Source organism: Poromitra crassiceps (assembly GCF_964638095.1).
Source record: "Poromitra crassiceps genome assembly, chromosome: 10".
Classification (NCBI taxonomy): domain Eukaryota; kingdom Metazoa; phylum Chordata; class Actinopteri; order Beryciformes; family Melamphaidae; genus Poromitra; species Poromitra crassiceps.
This window is the reverse complement of record NC_139631.1, coordinates 7,695,607-7,706,155: the sequence shown is the minus strand read 5'-3', so window position 1 is coordinate 7,706,155 and position 10,549 is coordinate 7,695,607. Positions and strand designations below refer to the sequence as shown.

Here is a 10,549-nt window from a genome sequence, read left to right as displayed (position 1 = left end):
TAAAATCCAATATAAAGAGGTGTCCTGTTTGTCCAGTGTAGTAATCATTTCTGGTATTGATTCAGAGTCACCACCTCACATTACATGGACATTCTAAGGATCCTTGAAAAGTCATGGAAACGTTTGAAATTGTATCCATGAAAATACGAGGGAACCCTTTTTAAATAATCTCTGAAAAATCTGAATCTCTTAAATACTAGTAGTCAGCATTATGAATCTGAGCACAGTATTTGTACACAGACAGAAGGTGAGTCCAGGCTGACTGGAGAGAAGAGGATCAGACAGAGTCCAGGTTAGTCTGGGGCAAAAAAGCGTAGCACCACCGTTTTCTGGTGCAAACACACCACGGTGTTCCGGTGGAAACACGGGACCGGCTCCAAAAAACAATTGTCCTCTGAAAACAGGGCGTCATAGTAGCGTAAATAAATGTCTGGTTAGTCCAGGTACTCACATACTGCAGCTCAGGACTCTTTGCAGTACCTATGTTAACGTCCTCAACAGAAAGAAACACACGATTATGTCGAGTTACAGTTCATCTCACTCTAAACTTAGCTCGACTTCTGAGCAACATCACACAATAACTTAAGAACAAAAACAACAGAGAAACCGTACATGTGGCATAAAAAAAAGTGATTAGAAAAAGTTCTGAGTTTTATGGATCTATATTTTTGGTTTGTATTGAAACCTTAATTATGTCCAATGTTGTTTAGCTTATTTGAGAAAAAACTGGAATAACCCTATAGTCTTACCATGGGGCAGCCATGAGTGGCTTTTAATGACATTTTCAATATAATGACTAAAATGTCGAACAGTGGCTCTCAACCACTTTAATTTGCAACATCTCAAAAACAAACTTGATTGCTCACAACCCCCGAGGTGTGTTACTGTGCAGAACGGTGAATTTTAACAGCTAATGTTTGTTTGTTTTTTCCCTTTTCAGGACATTTTACTTGACTCATTATTAGAAGAATTCTCGAGGCTGTAATTTGTCTTCAAAGAACAAGACATTATTTTCATTTTTTTTTACAAAGATTAAAAACAGAATACATTTGTATATTCAAATAGATTTTTTTTCATGATCAGGTTGAGAACCACTGGTTTCTAAACCATAAAAGAATTACTGATAAGAGTTTAATAAAATCGGCATTACATTAAAACCTGCTACATGATGTGCAAAACACAGGCACTTATAAAAAAAAAACATAGGATCTCTCATGAAGGATTGGACTGCTACTTCACTGCACCTGACAACACTGATGATTTGAGGGATTTTGTTGAGGAGCTCTCAGCTGTGATTTGGACACAGATGAACAGAAATGTTGCCTTGAAATATTTTGATGTCATTCTAAATTTGGTCTGCAGAGCCTCAGTGGTTTGTTGGCGGTGATCAACTGTGACCACCAATCACAGGCCAGTACATTCTGAACACGTCCAGTTCTATTCTAAAATATGATACTTGCCTGGTTAAAACAGTGGGGAGACTTGACACCGTCACCTCACAGGTTTGATTCCCGGCCCGGTTTCCTCCCACATCCAAAACACATGCCGGACCAGTCAGGTGGAACGGAGACTCTGAACCGCTCGCAGGTGTGAATGACACCTGTCCCTGCCTTCCACCCAGACCTAGTGCATGCTGGGATACCCTGTAGCTCCCTGTAACCATAGGAACAGAAAATGTATGGTGGCTCACCTGGTAGAGCCACCAGGCTTAGTCCTTCCCGTGGCCGGCCCGGGTTCTGAATCTGACCCATGGTCCTTTGTGGCATGTGATCCCCCCCCCCCTCTCTCTTTCTACCTTTCTTGTCTACATACCGCCCTAACCAAATAGAGGCAAAATGCAGAAATCACAATTATTCTTAAAAAAAAAAAGTATTATTTAAAACACTTTTAAAAATTCTGAAATCCATCAGCAGCTGTCATCATGTCAGATGAATGTTATGCTGAGCGACTCCAGCAGCAGAGAGGTTTGGCCTGGGGACCAAAACTAACAGTCCAGGTCCGTCACCAGCTGGCAGGCCGGGGCTGGAACAGTCCAGACTAGGACAGTCCTAGGCGTGTGGGGGGACATTGGAGCAGGGACAGTCCTAAGCGTGTCGGGGGAGTCAGGCCTGGGACAGTCCTAAGCGTTTGGGGGGAGTCAGGCCTGGGACAGTCCTAGGCGTGTGGGGGGACGTCAGCAGGGATAGTCCTAAGCGTGCGCGGGGAGTCAGGGCTGGGACAGTCCTAGGCGTGTGGGGGACGTCAGGGCAGGAACAGTCCTAGGCGTGTGGGGGGACGTCGGAGCAGGGCGTGTTGTGCCTGTAGGCCATGATGAAGACAGATGACTGGTGCCACCAGTAGAACATGAGCACCAGCAGCACGTGCCACACCTGGTGGCTGGAGCCCAGATAGTTCAGCTGGCCTGCAGAGACACAAAACATTTCTTGTAATGTTGACACAAACAAGAGGCACTTCAGCTGCATACTGTCCCACCATTACCGTGACATGAAACCTAAGCAGTTATGCCACTGAGGTCATTAAGCTAAATAATGCACTGAACATATATTTCTATGTCAATATAGTTGTCTTCACATAAGACATGAGCGGTATTAATATGAACTCAGTATCTTGGTAACATTTTATAATAACGTTCAGTCGTAAGTCGTCTGCTGACAGCAGCTGGGCAACATGGCTGCCAGTCAGGCCAGGATCATTCTTCACAACAGATCATATTGCAATATGTACTACAACACTAGTCTACAACCTCATGGACTTTTGAGTCTGATATGTATGAAGAAACCTTTTTTTTTGGTACTTTTCCCAAGACTTTTTGTGCAATTCCCAAAAATATTCAAGACCTGGAAATTACCACATTTATTCTGAATAATTTCCCACACTTTTTCCAGCTGAAAATGCTTGAAATATTGACTAGAATTTGCTGTTTGGATTAAATGAAAGAAATCCTCAAAATACATTTAGAAAGATGGGAAACACCTTTCCCAATACAACAAGTGTGTCACAAGTTGGGTTTCCATCCACCTGTTTTTATGTGAATTTTCAATTTGCGCATAAAAAACCTGAGTGGAAATGCTGCAAAAACCCTCCAAATATTGCAAAAAAAGTTTTCACACTTGAGGAAGGTGGAAAGTTGGGTTTATCGATAAAAGGAAAATGCAATAAATGCAGTGGAAACAGATGAAGCAAATCGTCCGTCGTCTCTCCATTCAGAAACACGCAGTTTCATGTTGACATGTCGGTGCAGCTACACTAAATAGATACACTAAATAGATACACTAAATAGATACACTAAATAGATACACTAAATAGATACACTAAATAGACCTTCTTCGCCATTGTGTGTTAATGTGCCTCTCTTCTAGAATTGCTCCGTGGATTATAACGTTATGCTTGCATTGGAAGAGTGGTACCTGGTAATCCAGAAATTGCATCTTATGGTCTATGTACCTTTGTAGATCATCAAGAAACTTTAAATTAATAATGTAGATGTGTTTAATAGAGGTTGGTCATAGCCTACCGGGTCTAGCAGCAGAGCAGTGATTGACAGCTCTATAATTCGCATAATAGCAGTGGATGGATACACGCGATATCTTGCATTTTCTTTTGCCGACTTTCTGGAAATCTGATTAAAATTTGCCATACCTTTGGATGGAAACCCAACTACTGACAGTGTACAACAGCGGAAGCAAAAAGAAAAGGAGCTTACCTGGGAAATAGCGCTCGGGGACTTTTGAAACGTAGAACACGAACGCTAACGCAGCCAGGAAGTACATCCCCAGGACCCGAGGAACAAACGCCTGAAGGAGCAAACATCAATGGTACAGATGAGATGAAATGACAATGACTTGCTAGAATTCAAATACAATTGATTACAATTTAATATGTCACCACAAAGTGCAAATAATATAATTTGCATGGCGAGCGTGTGAAATTGTGATGTCACACGTCTCATTTGTGATTACTACAGCAGAATAAAATGGAGCCAAGAGCACAAATATTTTTTTCTGGCCCCACATAATGTCTTGTCACATTTTTCTATCGTGATATATTGAATTTGGACATATGGTCTCGTCCCTGGTAAGAGCGGCCTCTGAGCCTCTGAGGCGGTTCACCTGAACCAGCTGGTTGGAGATGCCCCCGGTGATCCAGACCCAGTGGAGGGTGGGGATGAGGCCCAGGCCGGCCAGCGAGCAGAAGATGAGCGAGCGAAGACGAAGCCACTGCTTGCTGAGGTAGTGAGGGTGGATCTGAGCGAAGAACACGGCCAGGATCATGGCCAGAACCGTCACCAGGTACACCTGACGCCAGTACTGTGGGACACACACACACACACACACACACACACACGAGTCAACACAAAGTTTCCAGTTTAACATTACAGTCTATGAATGAACACACAACATAAAACTCGACATAAAACTTGTTTATTGGACAGATTCTTTGCTAACTGCCAAATTGCCAAACTCTGTCCAAATACCCAAATGTCACAAAGTCTACTTTTTCACTGTGGTTCAGACAAAAAAAAAACCCCTGAAACTGTGATCACACCCGTCAATGCTTCTTAGGAAAGCCACATTAGATTTTGTTCAGTTGGTCACATTTATGATGAATAAAAGCCTAAAGTGTGTGGGCGTTCCCACTCCTAACGAGTTAAATGTCTCAGCTTCTATAAGCGACTGTGTTGTTGCAGCAGCCTCCACACACAGCCTTGTCCCTTCTGGGCATCAGTGGCAGTGTGTGTGTGTAGGCCTACGTCCAGTCACACGTCCTCCTGTGACGAGTCCTGCTCAATTTCACAGTGAATAAATTTGCACCGGGAACGAGGGGCCCGGCTTGGAATTGGCCAGGTTTTTGTCGCTCTCTCCTCTCCTCTCCTCCCGTATAGAGAACAGACAGACAGCGGGTTCTCTCCTCCCAATCTGCATTCTCAAACAACTCTGACAAGACAAGACTTTTCCTGGCTAAATATAAAAACGGCTTTGCTTTAGGGACTTGGCTTGCTGCAGCAGTAGTAGTAGCCACCTAAACGCGGAGCCCCAGTCTTGGCAAGGCGAAGGGGGGGGGGGGGGGGGGCTTTCGCCGAGATACGGCTCCCAGACTTGCGAGCGTCATATGGTGGGCACCAGGAGTGACGGACCGCTCCGTGAACGCAGCCATCTGGTTTGGGCCGGAGCAGATTTCAGCTGCGTTCTGGGGGCAAAATAACCCACCGCTTCCAATATGCGGCGGGGGGGGGGGGGGGGGGGCGCCAAACACTTTAGGAAAGAAGGAGGGGAAAAAAGGGACAGGGGGAAAAAAAATGGGTGGGCGACTGGAATGAGGAAGTGAAACTGGCGCTTGTGTCACGGAAGGCTGCGTTCCAAACCAGCGAGTGCAAGCGAGGGTGTCGTAGCGCTTATTCACCGGGAACAATGACTCCGTGATGAAGGCCAGACTGTGGGCTGCTGGAGTTCACTTTGATTCAATTACTGTTTAACTCCAATCTACTTTGTCTGTAGTGAGCGAGCTGTTTGACTTTAGATTTCATTTACCGTATATTAAGAGGTCATATGCATCTAGCTGACAGTGTGTTATGCAGAATGAAATTCAATGAGTGCAAACAGTCAAATAAGCTGCCGGCTGAGTTACTAGTTTGTTTTTGCAGAATACAATTTTACATTCAAAACACGATGAGCCCATAAAATATGTTGCATTGTTAGAGTTTATGCAGCATATGGAGCAGTTAGACTGACAACATTAACATACTTCTAATACTTCAATCATTTAACACTGTCTTACTTTTTACATTTTGCCAATACTTTTAGACTTCTTTTATTACCGTACTTTGATTTTTCCAAGCTTTTTTCAATTATGGTATACACCCGATTGGAAGTTGGAAACCCTCATTAGTGTCTTGCTTGCACCTGTGTTTACCCTGCCTTTTCGACACAAAACGGCCCCCGTGAAAAGGGTCTACTGCTACTTTGACTCATGTAATGTGAGTAGTTTTTACACAGCTGAAGAGAGGCACATTGAGCATATTAGGGTGAGTAGAGGCAATACTACAAAGCAATCTGACCGGAGAGTACACACTTATTTGACCAAAGCTTTTTCTGTCGACTCCCTAACTGGGTGAATTTGTTCATTTTTGCCAAATGTCTTGGCTCCTGTTATACTGGCTAACAGCAGCAGACTGTTATACTCAGGGATTAAAGAAATAAATATTTTTCCCAGGCCTTTTTTAAAGCTATTTCTGGCTTTTTAAAGTCTCCACATTTTTCGCGCCCGCCATGTGGTCGCTTCCCATAGGTTTCATGTACAAAAAAAAACAATGTATTTGATTTGATTTGATTTACTTTATTGTCCACCTTAGTGGAAATTTGTCTTATATGTATATACATACATATCACACTCATTTCACTCTAAAGTTCCTAAACACCCAGTAATGTTGCATGAATTGTGTTCCAGGCTGAATCCGTATGTTATAGGTTCCAACATAGACATATGCAAATTAGTGGCTATAATAAATCACAATTAATGTTGTTGTTTTTATAAAGTCAAACAGAATTTTTCAAAATAAAAGCTTTCATTCAAACTCAATACTAATTAAAATAAAATAATATACATAGGGGCTTTAATTTGTCTACTTTTCACATTTCATATCTGACTCCAATTGAATCCATCATAGCGACTGTGAACTTTAATCCCTGTATACTGTCTGACAAACAGCAGCACACATGATCAAAGCAAAGACAGGCTCTTTCCCCTCAGCTCAGGTTTGGTGCTGAACACAAACGCTGGTTTATAACAGACAGGCTCTTTCCCCTCAGCTCAGATTTGGTCCTGAACACAAACGCTGGTTTATAACGAGCATCACGGCGGTGAACCAGAGCCAAATGCTGCCACATTTTGGCTTTGGCCCCGGCCCCTTTGGCAGTTAACCCAGCAACGTTTTGAGGTGCTATGTACAGTAAGCCTGTTCCTGTCTAGAAACCTAGTTGAGTAATAAAACACTGCAAGAAGCTGGTACATTTTCAGATTCACCAGCTACTGTGGCCTGTAAACGCGTTAGTTTTGTCTCCTGCTTGGAATACACAATTAAGAGATCAAAATCCCTTAATTGGTGCGGAAAAAGAACCTGAGTGAAAGGTCAGAGTTGACACTCCACAGGCCTGAGAGAAACTGACGTGAAACTTACGTTATTGCAGTAGAAAGCGTAGAAGACCCCGGGGACGTAGCAGCCCAGGATGCCGATGGCGACGCCGGCGTAGTCCAGCGCCATCCAGCGGCGGCTAGTCTTCTCCGAGCGGTGGCAGCAGAACAGGTGGTAGCCCACCGAGCACAGCATGCACAGCTGAGGACCACAATCAGAATATTAGTGTGCATGTAAACACAATCATTGATCTTCAATGGGATGTGATATAGATAGCAATACAACAAACAGAAAATATTACAGATCAAAGATGAGGATTCCAACATATTTAAAAATTCCAGACTTTTTTCCAATCTAGAATTTCTAAAATTTTGATTTGAGGACTTTGGTCGGTGGTCAAAATGATGTGTGCAGGTGAACAAGGGTTTAAACTCTGTCAGACCTGCTGCAGTCAGTGTTTCACAGAACCTCAATATTGGCCCAGGTAATTTGGCAGCCGCCCGTGTAGATTTCTCTTTTAAATTGATTTCAGGGGCCGCGATGCATTAAGCTGGCATCTAAACCTGCCGTTTCTCAGCGCCCCCTGGCTGCAGCTTCAGTAACCTGCCGAGCTGTGGGGAACCCTGTGGGAAAGAGACTGTACCTGGAAGCAGAAGAGGCCTATGGAGTAGATGACGTAGTCCTCTCTGGAGGCGCCGGTGGCTGGCAGCACGGCGGCCATGTTGTACACGCCCAGACAGAAGAAGAGCAGGAAGCCCAGCAGATGGCTCCAGATATTCACCGTCTCATTGGACAGGATGAAGAGGCTGGAGGGGAGGGGAGGGGGAGGGGACACATCAACATAAAGACTATTGAACTTTATGACAGCCAAAGCCAAAACTACCTCTTTACCTACTCCTTGTTATACACACAGTTTGGCAGTTTATTTTGGTGGTGGTTTTATGTCCATTTGGCCACATTGTTGTTGTTTCTAGTAGCATTTTTTCTACTGTATTCTGTTTTGATGTTGTCTTTATCTTGTATGTGTTTATGTCCTGAGGACTACGGATACAAATGAGCTTTTAGCTAAATCGGACATATTTACTGTTATCATATAGATCAGTGGTCCCCAACCACCGGGCCGCGGACTGGTACCGGCCCGCAACGCATTTGGTAGTGGGCCGCGAGCCCGGTCCATTTAAAAAATAAATAAACATAGGCTATAATATTATAGACTGTGTGTGGTAGTTAAAACATAGTTTCAAGTTGATGTTTATTTATGTTTGTAGTTGAAACAAAAAGATAAATACTGTAGGCTACATACAGTACAAGACAAAAGGCTGTTTTTACCCTTTGTCGCCCCCTGGTGAGTAAATATATATGTAACTAAAACCATTAAAATTGACAACCGGACTTGGCACAAAAAAGGTTGGGAACCCCTGATATAGATGACTCTGTATAGGTAACTGTTCATCAATGTGTACTGTCCTGACCAAATAAACAAATAAAGTAAAAGCAAGCTCTGGTCTTTATTGCTGCACTGTCTTTACAATGTCTTTATTGCTCAATGTTGTTGTTTTTCAGTTGTGTGTACATCTATACAGTACACATACAAATATACTCTGACCATATTTTACCTGTGTTTTTAATGGATCTTTCACTCAGCTGTTATACTCCCAATAAGTAAATTTAACATACAGCCAACATACGGTATTAATTATCTCCCCAACATATCATGTAGACAACAACATTCGCTGCATCACAGACAAAACCAGTTATGGTTGTCGTAGTTCACCAATACACTTTTGGTGCTTGACAAAACCAAATCTTTGAACATTTGAACAATTTTAACGCTTCAAAAGGCATAAAAGTTATATGTTTGTGAAGATTATCCTGCTGAACTGACTGACAGGGAGCAAAGAAGTTATCCTGCTGAACTGACTGACAGGGGGCAAAGAAGTTATCCTGCTGAACTGACTGACAGGGGGCAAAGGAGAAAAGCCAATTTATCCTTTGGGGAATAATAAAGTGTCACACAAATTAGAAATATTAATGGTTTTGTTGCCAAAATCACTGAGGCTGACTGATAACCATGACCACAATATCAAGCAGATGAATGGGAGCCATCGTCACCTCTTGATGCAGAGTCTGGAGGGCAGGTAGGCCCTGTAGCCGTCTGTGATGTAGGGGTTGTCTCTCAGAAACACTGGGACCTGCTCGTACGTGTACAGCCGAATCCCGCGGGGCACCAGCACCGGCCAGTACTGGTAACTGCCCAGCTCAATGTAGTTTGCCGTCTGGCCGCTCTTCTGCAGCTTCTGAGGCATGGCGGAGGCAGCTGGGCTCACCTTCGTCTGAACTGAAGCTGGAAAGACAAAGTTAGATTCAGTCATTCACATCAGATGTAGCTAATCAGGGCAGTTACCTCAAGAGTCCATGTAACCATAGCACCATGATATGAGAAATTAACACTACCTGAATAATGTTACATTTTGGCTGTGGCTTGTAACTTAAATGTTAGCCACTGTAAGCTACTGTAGAAAATAACCAATCTTCGTGTGGTAGTCCTATTCTTAAATAAGTAAATGTGGAATGTGATGTTACGTTACCAGAGCCACTGTGGAATAAACTTTTCTTCCCCGTCCAGCAGTAATATTAGACAATTTGGTCGTGATATGCTGAATTCAAGTCAACTGTCTATAGAGAATGTCAACAGCTGAGCAAAAAGTGTAGGCCAACTTGGTAACACTACAAACTTACTGTTCCCCAAATGTAACGTCCAAAAGAAAATGAATGAGCTAACGTTACAGTTACAGTAACATTACTGTACATGTAGCTAGCAAGTTAGTTACAAATAGCTAGCTAGCGCAAACTGGTCCCAAATACTGTAGAATCTCATGCTAGCCACGTTAGCTAACGCTAGCTACACAGCCCAGCTCAGATGCCGCTTTTAGAGCCAAGGAATCAATAACAGACTTACCCTTTAATTTGGTGTATGTGCAGTTGGTGCCATTTTGGGGCTTATAATACTTATTATACATTTGTATAAATACTTCAACAATAATTTACAAAACAACACAATCTTTAGCGAGTTTCATGATCTCTCTCCAAATCATCAGAGACGTCATTCGTGCTGATGGACCCCTGGACCCCATCAGTGCGCCCGATAAGTGCCTGACCAAAAAAAGTCCTGGTCAGTCACGTGGGGCAAACCTTGTCGGGAAAACGGTATAATCTTTGCATAATGTTATATAGGCAGTTTCAAAAGCGTTGCATTTTAATATTGCAATATTACATGGCACTGCACAAGTTTTCTCTTGATCTATATGTAGCATTATGAAAACACACTAAGTGCACTTGGTTCTCAACTGGTAGTAGCCTCAGGACCCACATTTAAGTTGTTGTGACCATGGGGTCGTGACGCACCTCCCCCACCCCCTT

At 43.1% G+C, this 10,549-nt stretch overlaps 1 protein-coding gene across 1 annotated transcript; it reads right to left on the bottom strand.

Moving 5' to 3' along the window:
- Positions 1-1,954: 1,954 nt before the first annotated feature.
- On the bottom strand, positions 1,955-10,218 carry paqr3a (progestin and adipoQ receptor family member IIIa). Its single transcript, XM_083643974.1, has 7 exons — positions 10,089-10,218; positions 9,242-9,473; positions 7,773-7,935; positions 7,175-7,330; positions 4,110-4,307; positions 3,704-3,794; positions 1,955-2,401 (listed from the first exon to the last, which is right to left on the bottom strand). Exons 1-7 carry the CDS (start codon positions 10,147-10,149, stop codon positions 2,259-2,261), a joined length of 1,044 nt encoding a protein of 347 aa, XP_083500100.1. The 5' UTR covers positions 10,150-10,218; the 3' UTR covers positions 1,955-2,258.
- Positions 10,219-10,549: the final 331 nt, after the last annotated feature.

What these genes read in the sequence shown, in the direction of transcription:
- paqr3a (XM_083643974.1), bottom strand. Translation starts at nt 10,149, where the DNA reads ATGTATAATAAGTATTATAAGCCCCAAAATGGCACCAACTGCACATAC. An exon ending in CACATACACCAAATTAAAGG is followed by an intron (nt 9,474 to 10,088) that starts GTAAGTCTGTTA and finishes TTGTCTTTCCAG; the next exon opens with CTTCAGTTCAGACGAAGGTG. An exon ending in CCCCGAGCGCTATTTCCCAG is followed by an intron (nt 2,402 to 3,703) that starts GTAAGCTCCTTT and finishes GTGTCTCTGCAG; the next exon opens with GCCAGCTGAACTATCTGGGC.